The 16,642-nt window shown below is 51.7% G+C and overlaps 1 protein-coding gene and 1 non-coding gene across 2 annotated transcripts in view; one reads left to right on the top strand and one right to left on the bottom strand.

The window, feature by feature from the left end:
- The first annotated feature begins 128 nt into the window (after nucleotides 1-128).
- Nucleotides 129-232, top strand: LOC123392893. Its single transcript, XR_006607584.1, has one exon. It is a non-coding gene; the product is annotated as a U6 spliceosomal RNA (small nuclear RNA).
- Nucleotides 233-5,971: 5,739 nt separating this feature from the next.
- SPTLC1 (serine palmitoyltransferase long chain base subunit 1) overlaps nucleotides 5,972-16,642 on the bottom strand; it is a 44,401-nt gene continuing 33,730 nt past the window's right edge. Inside the window, exons 10-15 of the mRNA XM_045082999.1 lie at nucleotides 16,085-16,180; nucleotides 15,631-15,727; nucleotides 14,511-14,565; nucleotides 11,426-11,543; nucleotides 8,394-8,467; nucleotides 5,972-7,336 (exon numbers count right to left, since the gene is read on the bottom strand). Coding sequence (XP_044938934.1) covers nucleotides 7,243-7,336; nucleotides 8,394-8,467; nucleotides 11,426-11,543; nucleotides 14,511-14,565; nucleotides 15,631-15,727; nucleotides 16,085-16,180 — 534 coding nt within the window. The 3' untranslated portion in view covers nucleotides 5,972-7,242. The remainder of the gene's footprint in view (nucleotides 7,337-8,393; nucleotides 8,468-11,425; nucleotides 11,544-14,510; nucleotides 14,566-15,630; nucleotides 15,728-16,084; nucleotides 16,181-16,642) is intronic.

The following is a 16,642-nucleotide window of genomic DNA, read 5'->3' as shown; positions in this document are numbered from 1 at the left end:
TCCTGGGAAAAGCTACGTATAAGAGGACCCACGCAACTCAAACCCGTGCTGTTTAAATGTCAACTGTATTAGAAAGTGTGCAGGACTTGGGCACGTTTTCCAGATCAGTTTTCAAAATTAATGGTCTTGTGCCCCCTGGGGCAGCACATACGTTAACATCGGAACAATACAGAGGTAAGCACGGCCCCCACGCAAGGATGACCCTCGGGCTGGTGGACTGTTGCAAGTCTCTGTTAGGGGGCGCTTGAGGCCAGCACCGTGTGTTCTCCGCCAAGTGCTGAACCTCCCAATTCTACCCCTGAAGCCAGCACCACACTGTGTGTTAACTAACAGGAATTTAAACAAAACGTGGGCGAGAAAACGGAGAACAACAAACAACAAACGGGTAGTCTTTCTCTGTGCCAGCAAGAACTCTACTACATCTAATAAAATACAAATTACGATGGCTAAAAATATTCAATCTCTAGAAATTATAAAAGAATCCAAAATCCGTCTGTGGGGAAACAAAAGTCCGACACAGGAGACTGCAGATCCGAATGAGCACGAGACACCGCGCTTAAGGCGTGTTCACGTCTAACGCTAAGACGGGCGCCTCCTCATGTGACCGCAACGCAGGGTCAGCCGAAATTCCAGCTGGGTTTTTTCAAAGGAACTCAACAAGATGATTTAAAAATACATATAAAGACACAAAAATCTATGAATATTAAATTAAATTTTAGAGAAAACAAAGGGTGGGTGTGTCCTGCCAGATGTTAAAGGACCGTATTTTAATTTTTTGTTTTTTAAAGATTTTCTTTATTTACTTGAGAAAGAGAATGAGAGAGAGGCGGGGAGGCCGAGGGACGAGCAGACCCCGCGGAGCAGGGGCCCAATGCCGGGCTCGATCCCGAGACCCCGAGATCACCACCCGCGTGACGTCAGACTCAGCCGACTGAGCCACCCAGGGGCCCAGGGCCACATTTTAATAAAGACCTATCGAGGCTGACGCAGGAACAGAGGAACAGGCAGAGAGAAAATGACCGTTTGAAGATGATCACGCGTCTGTACGAGCCGCGGTGTGAGATGAGCTACAGAAATGAATGAATGGGGAAGCAACGGACTGTTTAGAGGGCGACTTGGGATTATGGAGCAGAGAAGAAAAATAAACTCGGGCCCCTTCCGAATCCCGGGCCCAGGACAGACTCCAGATAAAGCCCTGAACGGGCAAGTCAGAGACCAGAAGTCAGCGAACAGCAAGCAGTGCGAGGACGTCCTCACACAGAAGCACCGACTGCACGGAAGAGGCCAGCGGCTCTCGTCACCTCAAAATGCCCGTGTCTGCCCCGTGAGACGGAGACACCGAGGGCAGGTCTGCGAGCGTCCCGGCCGCGCGGCCACTGGGGGCTCCGAGGAAAATAAACCAGGAAGGGGGATTCAAACGGGGAAAGGGGAGAGGGTACGTACCAAGCATTTTCCAAACGGGGGACCCTAACTAGGACTTCAGGCTGATGGGTGACGCAAGGCAGGCACCAGCTCATGCAGGGCCGTGTTTTATTCCCCAGAAGGAACAAAGGGGAAATGCTTGAAGGGTTCCTCCTGAGAGTGCGGCCGAGCCTGGGCGCTGTTGGGGTGGAAATCCTTCAATACGATTTGACTTTTTAACCCTGTGCTTGTTTTACTTTGCTAACATTTTAAAATTCCATTTTGTTTTGAGAGAGAGAGCGAGCGCGCTCCAGCGCAGGGAGGGCCGGGCAAGCGGGAGAGGAGCAGAGAGAAGGCGAAGTCGGCCGCGTGCGCAGCGTGGGGTGCGACCTCCGGACCCTGAGATCACCACCCGCGCAAAATCAGGCGCCAGACGCTCAGCTCACTGAGCCACTCAGGGACCCCGCAAGGGTCTACTTTACATCAAGGGTCATAAAGGCAAAAACCCACCTGATCTCCGGGGGAACCCGTTCCCTGCCGCTTGCAGCTTCTGGGGTTGCTGGTGTCCCTCCGCCTGTCTTCATACAACCCCCCCCCTGCCCCGGGGTGACCTTGCGTGCCTGAGGGGCACCTCCTTTTGTTTCTATCTTAGAAAGACACGTGTGGGGGCGTCGAGGGCGCTCCGTTGTAATCCACGGCCATCTCATCTCAAAATCCTTAACGGCATCACAGATACACAAACCCCCTTTTCCAGAGAAGGTAAATCGACAAGTTCCAGGGATCAGGACTGGATTCTCTGGGTGGCCGTCGTCTGATCTCCTACAGGACACAGTTCTCTCAGCAGCATTCGTGGAGAAGACCGCCCTTTCCCTCGTGAATCGGGATTGCGCACCGCTCACACCAACTGGCCAGAAGCGTAAGGGCCGATTCCTGAACGCTCAGCTCTGCTCCACAGGGACCCCTCGAACCAGTACCATAACGTCTCGCTGACTGCAGGAGGTACCGTGGCAACTCTTTAAATTACGTAGTGTAAACCCTTCAACTTTACTCTTCTTTTTAAATACTGTTTTGGCTACTATAGGTCTCTATTTTCATATAAATTTTAGGATCAGCTTGTTGATTTCTGCATAAAATCTGCAGGAATTTTGGAAAGGGCGGCACTGAATCTGTACATCGATGTGGGAAATCTTCCTGTCCAGGAACACGGAATGTCTCTCCATTTATTTAAATCTTTAATGTCTCGTAGCAATATTCTCTACTTTGTATACTTTTCAGTGTACAGGTCTTACAGCTATTGGTAAATTTACCGACTTATTTTAATGCTATTATTCATGGATTGTTTCCTTAATTTCATTTCACATTGCTGCTAATGCACAGAAACACGATCCCTCCTCATGTACGGGTCCGGCATCGGCCGGTCTCGTTAAACACACTTATCACCGCAGCTCTTCAATCGGTGCCTTAAGAGTCTCTGCATATGGAGTCGCTGCAGATGAATTTACCCTTTTCCGGCCCAGTTCCTTCCCCGCTCCAGATTCTCCAGACAATCCGTGACTGGCAGTTAGGACTTCCGTACCCATGTTCAGGAGGGAAAGACATTCGTTTTCTTTTCTTGTAGTTGGTCTGGCTTTGGGGTCACGGGTATCAAACAGGATGAACAGAGACGGTCCCATCTCCTCCATTTCCCCTGAAATAAACCTGTGAATGATTGGTATTGCTTGTGTTTTAAACGTTAGATACAATTTACGAGTCAAGCCATTTGGATTCGGACAACTTTGGGAGAAGATGTGAAATTACTAATTCAACGTATTGGTTACCCTTTTACTCAGACTTTTCTTATGGAATCTGTTAGTCTGTGTCTTCCTCATTCACGCTGTCTAACCGGCCGGCATAAACTTGGGATCTCCTTCTGCAATCTTTCCAATTTCTCCGGCTCTGTCGCCCCTGGCTAGCCTGTGTCTCCGCGGCCAGTCCTGCAGGCTTTGTCAAGTTCCACTGATTTCCTCTGTTTTTCTGTTTTATTTCCTCTACTCTTTATTTTCTCCCTTCAGGCCTCATTTGCTCGTCTTTTTCCAGTGTCTTCGGGGAGCAGCTGAGGTGACTGACTGGGACGTTCCCCTCTTTCCTGACACGGCATTTAGAGCTCCGGAGCCTTCTGGCCCCTGCTCTCGCCGCGTCACGCCAACTCTTCCACGTGCCGGATCAGCAGGTGTAAGAGGCTTCCTTTGCGGCTTCTCTTTGATCGCGGACTTGCGCTGCCGCAGCCTGTCCGGTTTTCTTTTGAGAATCTCCGACTGAATTGTGTTGCGGGCAGAGAACATAGATTTTTCTATGGTTTCAATCTTTAAATTTATTGAGACTTGGTCACAGCCGAGCACGCGGCTTACCCCAGAGGCGCCGTGTGCAGCGGGAGACCGTGTCCCGCAGGCTCCCGGCGGACGACTGCAGGGCGCAGGCCGGTGTCCGCGAGCTGGATCACGCGCCGCCCGGGCCTTCCTCGTGTCCTTTCCTGGCCGGCTGTCCCGTCAGTTGCGGACGACGGGTTTGCTCAAGTCTCCAACTACTACTGTTACGTGATCTGTTCTTCCAACTACGCTAGTTCTGCTTCAGGATGTCAGGTCGCTGCTTTTAGGGGCACATACACCTCTAACTGTTGTACTTTCACTTCACAGACACTTTTTATCATTCCAAAACATCGCTATTTGTACTAGTATTTCTTGTCTTAAGAGGCTTTCTGACACGGATACTGGTCACTCGAGCTTATGGTTCTCGATCGCGTGGCACATCGTTCATCTCCTGACTTTCCACTTCTTCGTGTCTCTGAATGTGCTGTGTCCCGGCATGGTCTGTCGTGTAGTTGACCAAGCTCAGCCTTTGGATGAAAGTTTTGTCCATTCACGTTCTAACGCGATCATCTCTATGGTTGGTTGGGCTTCTGCTCCCCGTTTCATGCGGATTTTGTACCCGGTTCTTCCTTGTATTGCTTTCTTTTCTGTTAAATACTTTTCAACTTACTCTTTTAATTCCGGTTTCCCCAGGTATTTCCTGATCCAATGGAGCGGTCCCCCAGCAGACTCTTCAGGAACGGCTTGTGAACAGTACTCAGCTCCAACCTAACATTGTTTTCTACCAACCCCCTACCTGAAAGAAAGTCTGGAGACTTCACATTTCTTTCCCCTCAAATCTCTGGACAGTGTTGTTTTCTACGTTGCTCTGCAGAGACGACGCTTTACTGCACGCGTGCTCCGCCATCATTAAACCTTCCGGCCCCTCCTCTTCACGAGACACTGGGGAAGATCACGAAGGCTAGGTCTTCTCTACGACAAAACCCATACTGTAGATGTGTTAGGAGTGATTTTATTTGATGTCCTCGTAAGGACAGTGTTTTGGGAAGACAGAGATAACGGAGATGGACTTGGCCATAATCGTCCTCACACGTTCTGTCGTCTGGGATACTACGGTCTTGCGCCCACAAGGAAAGACGGCGTCAGGCCTGCACATCTGATTCTTGTCTTCTTTCATGGATATAAAAATGCACATTGTACGGTTTCTGTTACTGAAATACAGCCTACAACGGGGCAGCGCATTTCCGTGGCGCACAGACAAAGGCGTGTGGCCCCGTGCCAGAGTTCCAGCTTTGGAACACTGCTCTTCTCTGTCCCCGCTTGTCCGGGGCCCCACGTTTCCCGAGTTGGAGCCTGGCTGTAGCCAACGGCCGGGGAGCAGTCACCCGGCTCTTCCCACCCCGCGGGCACCTGTGCCAAGTGAAAACAGTCCCCCAGTGGCTTCCGTGCTGCTTGCCCCAGCCCGGTCACAGACAGAGCCCTCCAGAACCCCGAGTCTCCGAGAAACGTGTGCCCTGCTTCAGATTCGAGAGTTTTCTCTCAGCATCCTGCCTCACTTCTATACAGCTTTGTTGTTCCTAGCAGGTATGTTTTGTGGCGTCCATAACTGGATGTTGGTCACTGTGTAGTTTTAAAAGAAAGACTTTAGTTTTGCTTTTTTTCTTCAAAACGCTGACTTTCCCAAGGGCTGAAGTTAACCACCGTGTGTTGTTTCCACCTTCTTTCCAGGAGCTTCTGTCATTTTTATTTTTATTTACTTATTTATTTTTAAAGATTTTATTTATTTATTTGACAGAGATCACAAGCAGGCAGAGAGGCAGACAGAGAGAGAGAGAAGGAAGCAGGCTCCCTGCCGAGCAGAGAGCCTGATGCGGGACTCGATCCCAGGACCCTGAGATCATGACCTGAGCCGAAGGCAGCGGCTTAACCCACTGAGCCACCCAGGCGCCCCAACTTCTGTCATTTTTAAAACACAGCAATGAGTATCTAGAGGGTGAAATGGTGACTCAAAAAAGTTGCCATCACCACCTGCCCACGCCAGGCACAGCTTAGGGTGGCCCAGGTGCGACCAGCAGGAGCCGGCAGGAGCGCAGATACTTGCCACTGAAGAAAGGCACCACGACATCTGATTAATAATTTCTAAACAGACACTAAGACTGACCCAATGTATGCAAAAAAGTCAAGAGACTATTCTGTTGAATATATTACACGTGCAAATAGACTAGTTATTAGGAATGTAGGTTTATTTCATTAAAATATAAAGCAAAAGATTCATCCCCCAAGAGAGTCCCGTATCCTTTAAAGCAGCAGCAATCACAAGGCACGTATGTACGAAATACCTCCAGCAAAATAGAAACTAAACATTAAAAAATAGGTTATTCAAACAGACGTTGAAGACCATTTGTTAATATGAACACACACTATAAAAATGGCATTCTTATACATCTTTTTAAACAATTTTATTCCTTTACCTTTACTAAGACAAGAAACAATGGTGTAGTATTTACGCACAACCCCATGGCACCAGGCACAAACGTTGACCAAACCTGGTTTGCTAAGGAAGAAACAGATCGCTAAAGAGCAACTTAAAAACGTTATGTTTAGTGCGTTCACATTTTCAGATATCTGAACTCCGTGAGCTCCCAGGAAAAGTAAATTTCCTTCACTTCAAGAAAGGCTGTAGTTTACATGTCCTCAGGCAAACCCACTCCACAAAAAAAGGCTACATTCAGGATATCCTAAAACATCAAGGACACGATTTCTATTCTGGGAACATCACAGTGACCCTCTTCCTAGGACAGATTAGAAATCAACACACAATAAATGTGAAGGTCCATTCTATTAAAATAAAGCCGTCCTCGACTTAAATTAGTGATCACTTAAGAAATACAGCGACTACACCCTCCCTGGTTAGGGATGTTAAGATTAGCTATCAGAAATGCCGGAACATCAAAATTTAGTGTATGTAAAAATTCTGGGATTCAAATATATCACAACAGGAAGTTTGTCATAGTCACACAGATGTGTTTCCTCATACATCAGCCGCCGCTGAGCTGTGCAGGACGAGGGCTGAGTCAGACCCTCGAGAAGGGGGCTGTGCCCCAGCAGGACGGCGTCCCTCCAGGCGCGAGTGCGGCAGAGACGGAATTGTAGGAAACACTAAGGAGTGCTGCGCGCTCTGCTACTGGAGAGACGAGATGAACGGAGGCTCCATCCTCGAGCAACAAAAAAGAGTATAAAATGCTAGCACAGTAGATGACCTGAATAGCACAGTTTAAATACCAGTTATCTGCGGTCATCAGTTCTCTTCTTGAAAACAAACCAGCTCCTGGACTTTGAATGTGTTTCCTTTCTAAAGCCAGCCAGGATCCTCTTGCGGTTGGTGGCAAGTCCGCACCCACGCAGGTCCCCGAAGGTCCCCGCAGGCCCCGCCCAGATCACAAGGCTTGACGCGGGGGCCCGTGTGTGCGCTGTGAGGCGGCCGCGAGGCCCCGGCCTAGAGCAGCACAGCCCGGGCCGCCTCCTTGAGGGTGCGCGCGGCTCTCTCCAGCTCCTCGTCCGTCTGCTCCACCGTGACCACAACCCTGATGCTGGGAAATATCGACACAGGACATGGTCAGAGTCGTCTCCCGCACCTGCTTCGGCCCGTCAAGTCCTACTGGGAGGCGGCGCGGCCAGCAGCGGGCCTGCCGCCGACAGTCCCTCCTCACCGCGCAGCGCGTGCAGCAGGGCCGAGAGGGCAGGGCCTTCGGGGCACCTGAGCGGCCGCCAGCGGTCGGTCTTCCAGAAGCCCAGCCTGGACCTGCACGTCTGCACGTGCTCGGGACTTGTGTCACCCCGGACCCCCCTTCTCCAGGGCCCTCTGGCTCGTCCCTCTCAAGCCCGTGCTCTGGCCCCGCAAGCACCCGAGGGTCTGGACACCACTGCCCGCCCTGCTAGAAGGGGCACCCGCGAGTCTGACACACTTGACCACACGTGAGGCCTGAGCACCGCCTGCTCTTGGCAGCCCGAGTCCCTTCCAAGCGGGAACGGCCCGCGCCCTCCACCTCCGGCCTCGCCGACCCCGCGCTGCGGCCCCGAGCACTCCCGTGTCTCCATCATCAGCTCCCAGAAGTGCTGAGGAACGAGCACTGATCCTACATCAGGAGTCCGAGCGCTCCCCTCCCGCGGACGGCTTCTCGGACCTCTCCAGATCTTCCCCACTGCTGCCCGGTTTCCCGTGGGTGGTTTACACGTGTTTGCCAGCTCAAGTGCCACACGGCGCTCCGGCCAGCTGTGGGGTCGAGACCACTGTCCGGACACGCCCCTCCCAGGACGGCCCTCGAGGAAGACAGGGTCGGCACAGCGCGTGCAGCTTAGGGACGTGGCCAACCTCTGCGGACCGGAGCCCAGTTCTGGGGTCTCACACGTCTGGGTTAACTGACGGAGGACAGCGCGTCCGGGGGGGGGGGGGGGGGGGGGCTTCAGCATGAGAAGTTTCTAAATGGCCGGTTTAGGAACAGAAACCCGACGGCGTACTGTGTAGTACAGCACACACTCTTCCGTGTCCTGTCACAGCCTTCCCAACATCTCCAGAACAGAACACGTCTTATCCCGAGTCCCGAGAGGAGGAAACCCAGGTCCAGTCACCCTGTAACGTCCACCAACCTTGGCGGGGGGAGGCACTTCTCTTCCTTCTCCAGGTAGCGCGCCTGGGTTAGTGCGATGCCTCTGTTCATGCACTGCGGGAAGAGGAGGGACAGGTCGGCACCCGGGCTGTGGACGCGGGTTCACTACAACAGGAGCGGACTCTGGGATGCGATCCGCCACCGCAGCGCTCCTTCCCTTCTCCAGTTACAACTGTGAGAAGGCAAAACGGCGACACCAGGACCCCAACCCGAGCAGCCCCAAGCGGCATGACCATCCTACGGCAGCGTCCGCTCCACGCCGCCCAGGGCACCGTGCCAGCCGTGTGGCTGTCTGGCACCGAGACCCCACTTTTAATCTGACTCCATTCAAGTAGCCACAGGTGGCCAGGGCTTTCCATTTTAAGCAAAGCAGAAGTAGGACACGGGGAAACAGTGCCAGCAAAGCCCTGGACACCACCCCGAGGTCGGACTGCACAGTGACCCCGGGATGGTCGCAGGGACAGACCACTCCCATCCCAGACACCGGCAGTTCCTCGCATTCCGCACCTACCTTCGAGCAGGTCCTACCAGGCTACAAGAGTCTGGAGTCCCCACTGTCTGCGTCGCTTTTCCATACCAGAACCATCTGCCAACATTTTTTTAAAAAATTTAAACATTCTCTCTCAAAATAAAGAAAGTATAAAAATCACACTGAAGTCACGGTTTATCAGGGTTTCTTTTCAGGAGATGAAAATGTTCTGGAAGGGGTGCCTGGGTGGCTCAGTGGGTTAAAGCCTCTGCCTTCGGCTCATGTCATGATCTCAGGGTCCTGGGATCGAGTCCCGCATCGGGCTCTCTGCTCAGTGGGGAGCCTGCTTCCCCCTCTCTCTCTGCCTGTCTCTCTGCCTACTTGTGATCTCTGTCAAATAAATAAATAAAATCTTTAAAAAAAAAAAGAAAATGTTCTGGAGGGAGGGGGGTGTACAACCTTGCGAGCGTGCTCACAAACACTCGCATTTCTTGGTCTGTGAATTATGAAAAAGCATCAGTCGGAGCCAGCGGACTGATGAAGGAAGAACAGGCATTCCCAGGGCTGGGCAGTGAGGGTGTCAGCCCGAAGAGGGGCCACGCCGTCCGCGGCCAGGCTGCCCTCCCGAGGCCACACCCCCCACCGGAAACCCCCAGCGGCCCCACAGCCGACGCTTACGGACGCAACAGCTGGAGTGTGCTGGGGGAGCTAACCCTGAAAACATCCGGACTGGCTCTGCTCCTAGCCCTGGCCAGCTAAGAAACACAAACCATCGCTCAGTTTAAAAGCAGGGTCTTGTCCAGCCACTCAACAAGCCCCTGGCGAGAGCTCTGTGCTCTGCAGAGCTCACTGGAGTGTCCTCTCTCCGCACGACCAGCAGGGAGGCAGAGCCCGGGGCGCGGACGGACACAAGGACAGAGCGCTCTTTTTTGCGCAAATGCAGTTTCCAGACTGTTTTGTCCCTCCCTAGACGCCCTGCTCCCGGATTCAGCTCTCATGAGGATTTCCTCGAGACAGCCGGTCTCGGGCTGGGGCCTCCGACGGAGTCTGGTCTCCGTGAGCTGTGCAGACTCTAGCCCTCTCTTCTGTTCTCAGGATGAGCAATGCAAGCATGGCCTGTGTATCCGATGCTCTTCTCGCTCACCCTCTGCAGCGTCTCTGGCACCCGTGGAAGGAACCCCACTGCCGGGTCTCTCATGGGAACGAGTGCCCCGGCAGCAGGGGCGGCCCAGGTCCCGCAGCGTGGAACCAGGGCCGACAGCTGTGCGGAGGGGGCCGTGTGAAGGAGCCTGGAGTGACGGGGCTTGTGGCTCCCGGAGGGTGCTCTGCAGAAGTCTGCATCCGGCCCCACACTGGACAGTCTCAGCGCACAAGCTCGCCTGTCACAGAAGCCACCGTGACGGCTCTGCCTTGTACGCCGTGTCCATTAAGCTTGCACTTAATTTATACACAATTCTGGTGCCGCACATAAGCACAGGGAGGCTGCACTTTCTCTCAGGTCTGTATGTACTCGAGTGACCGCGCGGTCCAAGTGCCGAGGTGGTAGAAGGTGTCTCTGGGATGTTTCATCCCGTGCGAGGGCGTCTGTCTTTCCTCACGCTTGCAGAGCTGAGCCCAAGGGAACTCCTGTGGCATCTCTGCACTCGGAAGGGGAGAGTCGCCGCAGCCTGACAGCTCACCATCTCCCACACCTCCTCAGCGGGAATCTCAGATTCTGCGTCTGCTTTGGTTTTACAGACGACCGACTCCAGAGGGCCTGCGTGGAGCCCTCCATGGTGCATCTTTCTAAGTGACATAGTTCACACTGTGGGACGCAGGACAGCTGAAGCAAGCTGGGAAGCAGAGGCTGACGTCACCTGCGTCTCCATACTGAGCAGCCACGCGACCAGGGACAAAGGCATGACCACGTGGCCACAGCCAGGCAAAGGGACACCACAAAGGACAGCCCTCGCCCTGACGTCCGGTGGCAAGAGCTCAGAGCAAGAGCCTTTGGAAGGAGCGTCAGAACGAGCAGGACAGAGAGGCAGAATGCAGCTGCTTTCATTCTCACATGCATGCCAGCTGGACCGAAGAATCAGGTACAGGCAGGGCCCCCAGCACCCTCCGCTCGCCCGCGGTGCTGCCTGGCCACTTCCGACCCTCCGTGAGGGAGGGCAGCGGGCAGCCGCGCGGAGCAAGTGAGCGGGGCCGGCTCCGGAGACGCGGCTCTGCTGAGCACGGACGGGCACGCGATCTTCCCCAGAGAGGCACTTCTCAGTTAATGACGAAGTTACAATCAGTGGTAAAATCACCTTCGGAAGATATTCAAACCGACCTCCAAATCAGGCCTGTCCTCCTTTTGGGTTACAAGACTACTCTGTCCGGTCTCCGGGCCACGCTGGGGGCTCAGCCCAGACAGCTGGCCCCGCTCTGCGGGAGCGTCGGGACTCCTGACGTACCCCGCGCCTGTGCAAGCCTGGCTCTGGACTTGCTAAGCGCAGGGAAGGCTCCCAGTTCGACGTGAGACACGGCCTGGGTTCCGGGAAGAAGAACTACATACTTACGTGATTTACAATCTCCTGAAGCAGTTTAACGTCTTCTTCCCGAGACCCGGTGCTGTCTGTTAGCTGCAGGTGAAACGCCGGAGAAAGGGGCTCCCCCACCACTTTCAACCCAGAAATGCTGAAAGGAAACACACACACAAGCATTAAGTCCCTTCTGGGCACCAGCATGTCCCACACCTAAGTAACCGACTGACGCCGGCGTTCATGGCAGCTGGTGGCTCTTCCAGGAAGCCTCACGCGGCGGCTCCAGCCCCGAGAGGGACAGCTGAAATCCACGCTCCTGCCCGGGGCCGCCGGTCTAGACCCTCCTGCAGGGCGCTCTGGGAGTGTGGCTGGGAAGGCGATCGCTGCCCCGCAGACGCCTCTGGCTCACTCCTGCAGGCGCTCCCTGCGCCCTGGCCTGCAAACCCCCCCTCCTCTGCCCCCTCCCTCTGCTCTGCAGCCGGTCAGGAAGTCAGGTCCCGGCCTGAGGACCGCTCCTGGGGCCTCCCTCCCAAATCCCTCCTCCAGGGAAGCGTCTACAGCCTTGTCTCCTATCACGGTTTCCTTCAGGACTCCCTAGGATTGATAATGTGCCTCAGTGACTATTTTCATCTTTCTTAAGACTTAACAGCACAGACATCTGTAGCTTCTCAGGTGGGGAGAGAGTTCTCCTTAGGAGTGAAATCCTGCATTTTCAAATGTTCACTATAGATGGCAAGAGAACCGCAGCACAGGTTCATTCAAAGTTCATTTTTATCTGATACTAATAATAGTTTGATTTTTGACTCATCTCCTAGGCTACAAATGGTGACATATTTGTATGACCTAAACGTTTTTAAAATTTCCTTAAAAAAAAAAGGCACTTTTATTTACTTATTTGAGAGAGCACACCTGCACGAGCAGGGGCAGCAGAGGCAGAGGGAGAAGCAGACTCCCCGCTGAGCAAGGAGCCCGATGTGGGACTCGATCTCAGGACCCTGGGATCATGATCTGAACTGCCCGCAGACGCTTAACTGACTGAGCCACCCGGAGGCCCCGAGCTAACATTTTCGATTGCCTCTGATTAGCCAGCTTCACTTAGAAGGCTCTGCTTCTCTCTCAGAATGAGATTAGCACAGAAGGTACTTCGTAGCACATTTAGGACTCACCAAGCTCTACTGAATGACTACTGTGCGTCAAGCATCGTGTGAGATGCCAGAAGCCAACTTCAACTGCCTTTAAAACCACCAATGAGCACTGCAATTTGTGTCTCCTCTCCTTAAATGTAATCAATCCTACTAGGACCTTTCAATAAACCAGGCTGCAGAACAGTGCCCCAAAATACACCGTAATCAAATAGGGATTCACTCCAGAAGCAAGCATGGTTTAACACCAGAAGAATCCTAACAACATAATTCAGCAAAAATCCATGATTTTTAAAAAAGCCTTGAAATCTAGGAATAATTTGATAAGTACCATGTACAGAAAACTTTCAGTATGACATTTCATACTTACTGAGGAAATGCTTTTGTACGGGGAATGACGGGGACATCACCCCTGTGACAGAAGATGTCAATAGTGTGTTAGCGACCTACACCAACACAGTAAGAGAAGAAAAAGAACTAAGATGTCTGAGGCGCTGGCAGGAAGACAGAAGCACAGGACTCACACATCATCAGAACAGAATGAAACAGACCACCAGGAGTCTGGACAGACTGCTGGACAGCAGATCGTGAGGACAAAGTGCAAACTCCAGAGAAGACTGGCTACAAGGAGAAGCGACAACGGGCAGCTTGAGGAGAAGGTGGGGTCTTCCAGGGAAAGAGGCAGTTAGGAGACAAGACGGTGGAGTGTACCCAGTGCTCATCAAATGACTCCGGAAGGGTGACAAAAAAGAGGGGACAGCCAAAGGTGCTGGCCCTTCATGCGGAAGCGCTATGATGGCAGGAGACACTTCTCCAGTTGTAACTCCACGGAAGACTGGTCCGGATGCCCGTGCGTGTACGCACTTGTGAGAGAAGAGGGAGTCTGAGGGAAAGCAGTGGAGCCAGGCGGTGCGCGGACGGCGCGGTGCGTGGAGTGCGGGTGGGGCCTGGAGACCTGGCGGGAGGCAAAGGCAGAAGAGCAGGGAAGGGGCGGCGCCGGCCTCACGAGGTGCACACGCTGACACCACTAGACAGAATGCAGGGCCCCAAGTGACTCGAACATGCTGTACTGTGCTGGCATATGAATATTTTATAAGCCGAGTAACTGGAACCAACACGAATAATACCTCCTAGCCATAAATCATGCAAGAAGAACTTTGTTACTGCCGTGTACACACCCAGAACGTCACTGTATCTGGAACAGCTGCGATCTGCTCATCTACTCACTGTCCTTGCCCTTTAGAAAAGCTTCCAGCTTCCACATCTGTCAACAGGTGGGACTTTCATGACTGAAAAGACATGTTTGCGCCGTAGGAAAGGCAAAGGGAATACCTCGGGCGGCGTGAGGTCATCTGTAAGACCAGGAATCTGCACGAAGGTGTGACCCACCTGAACTTTTTTCTCCATTCCAGAGAAATCTTAAAGAGTTTCTCTTGTGTAGTTAAGACAAACACAAGTAAAAATTCCTAAGGTTCATTTCAATTCCACCTGTTTTTCTTGTTTTAATTTAAAATAAAACTTAGTAACTATTTTCCAAGAACTATGGCCAGTACGAACCCACTGTCAACTAATTCTATAGCGTATAATGGTACCATTTTACCTGTGCAGATGTGACATAATGACATCATTTTATCGTTACAGATGTGTAGCGATTCTCCCACGTTCACCCGAGCGTGGTAGCATGTTTGGTGGTTATTTTCGCCTTTGTACTGTATATATCACTATACTGCCAGTGAGCTTGTCCCCTTTTTAGGAAAACAAAGTCATGGTTCTTCAACCAGAAATGGATGTTCTGGCTTCAAGCCCACAGACAAATCTGACTGAATGCAGTTTCTCCTTTTTCAGTTGTAATTCAGTTGAACTGATCTAAGCCTATTAAATATACTCAAAACCAAGAAGGTGACATTCAAAAATTTTCACTAGTTGTTTAAATATGGTACAGACAGACTTTAAGTTGGTTGAAAATATAGAAAACTTACCCTTGTAAAGCTTTATGAATTCGTTCGCACTTTTCCTTCAAAACTAAAAAAATACCTGCATGGAAAAAAAAATGCTCTTGATAGTGTATCTAGAAGATCTGATATTACTAATGTAAAAATATTTTTCAAGATTTTTAAAGTTCATCAATAGAAATGCTGCCAACCCTCCTGCAGACCACTAGCACACAGACAGGAACACTGCTGGGGCCCGAGCCCTGTACCGGCACACGTGCCCTGGCGGCTCCTTACCCAGTATCAGCAGAATCTGAGAGGAGGTTTTTCACAACAAAACAGTGGCTCTTGTTCTCATCAGATGCTACAAAGAATCTGGCTAATAAAAGGGTACAAATACATAACTTTCTGGACCCTGAACAATTTGGTAAAAGATAAACACTGTAGTAATGTTTTCTATCTTTTCCTTGATATCTACATATTTTATCCATGGAAAATAAAAAAAAAACTAAAATATCTAGCAAGAGGCAGGAGTGCCAGGCCTTCTGAGAAGCAAGCTTATGAATGTGCACCCAGAAACACTCGTAGTTCCTGATTCTCTGAACTAAAACTGTTAAGAACTTAGGAACTTAAAAAATTCTAAATTTAGAAACACCAGGTCAGGCTCTTCATTTCTGTTTTAGGCTTTGTGAGGAGTGCTGCCGCAGCCTAAAGGCACATCTGACATTTAGTCAAACTGGCCCAGTAAGGAACCTTTAACGGTTGGTAACTGGGTTTGGCCGTGGTACCAACTCGTGAGTCAAAGGCTGAAGGGAAGAAACCAGGCAAGCTAGAAATCATACTCCTGAGATCCAGCAGTGCACTTCAGCTAACTTCTCCAGTGACGACTAGCCCAGAGCCGCCCCTCCTCCTGGCACTGCTGCCCATCCTGGGAGCCGGCCCTGCTCCGGCTCTGGCTCGCCTCCTGGGCGGGGGGCAGCTCTACACGGATTCCTGAGGCTGCATGAGGTCTGCACCGCCACTCTCCCTGGGAATGCCGGGCAGCGCCACGCGGAGGCACAGCTCTGGGAGGGAAACACTTTCCCTCTAGCGAACTCCTCTGAGAGCACGCCAGCAGCCTGGCTGACGTCACTGCGGTGCCCGGTGTCCTGGGTTCGGACGACCATACCTGGATTCTCCTCCATGATATTGAGCGCCTCGATGGCAGCGGCGGCCAGCAGCGGCGGGAGTGAGGCTGAAAAGCAGTACCCCTGGCCAGAAAGGCGCTGAGAAGAAACGCACAAGTTAGAGACACAGGTATGCTGCTCTCTTTTTTTGGCTAGAAACCTTAACGGCCCCAGATCTGCACCATCTCCGACGGGTGTGTACAAAGAGTAAAGTGCTAGGACCCACACATGCACACAAGTTACACTTGTGACACAAATAAGACTTTCTTAAAAAGGGAGGTAATTTCGAAAGTAAATACTGAGCGACTCTACTAACAAATCAACTTTTAAATAAAAACTGTGGGGAAGTAAGTCAGAATGAAATTCTGTGACTGGAAATCACATGCTGACAACTTCTCACCACGACCAGTGTGACCCCTGGTTTCAGTCGTTGCTCGTTTTCCAAAATGAACCCACCTGGTGGTCAATCACGAACGACCTGCCGCAGCAGAAACCTCCGACGGACGCGAGGGAATTCTCCATGTTGGCGCTGATGAGGTCGATATCATCGATCTGCCAAGAAAGTGGAACCGCAGTAGTCATTCCTCAATTTAAAAAAAAGTTAAAGACAGACATCCAGCCTGCAGACAAAGGTTCGCATTGATCAGGTCGACATCTCGGGGAAACAAAGCACCCACCTGCAAACAAAGGATAAACCACACAAAATTCATCGTTACAAGGAGAGATGTTCCGAAGTGCACCTCCGGAAAGGCGCCCACTTTACTCTTTTTGGCCATTTCATCCCGCACGCACGATTCATTCACAGTGGCAGGAGAGAGAAATTAAAAGAAGATGAAATCCCAAACTGCTTCATACAAAACATATTCAGAGGAATAAAATAGTGGCCCAGCTGGCCTTCCCTCGGAAGGTGCCTGAGGTAACAGAAACTAGTCGATCAGAGTTTGAGCATTTTATCCCTACATTCAATTTACTTTCAACTTTTCAAAAATGAAACCAATTACTCTGTGCCCTGTG

Source organism: Mustela putorius, unplaced genomic scaffold (genome assembly GCF_011764305.1).
Source record: "Mustela putorius furo isolate JIRA1106 unplaced genomic scaffold, ASM1176430v1.1 tig00000680_pilon_pilon_pilon, whole genome shotgun sequence".
Taxonomy (NCBI): Eukaryota; Metazoa; Chordata; class Mammalia; order Carnivora; family Mustelidae; genus Mustela; species Mustela putorius.
The sequence above is the reverse complement of the archived record's forward strand: the minus strand, read 5'-3'. Positions and strand labels throughout refer to the sequence as shown.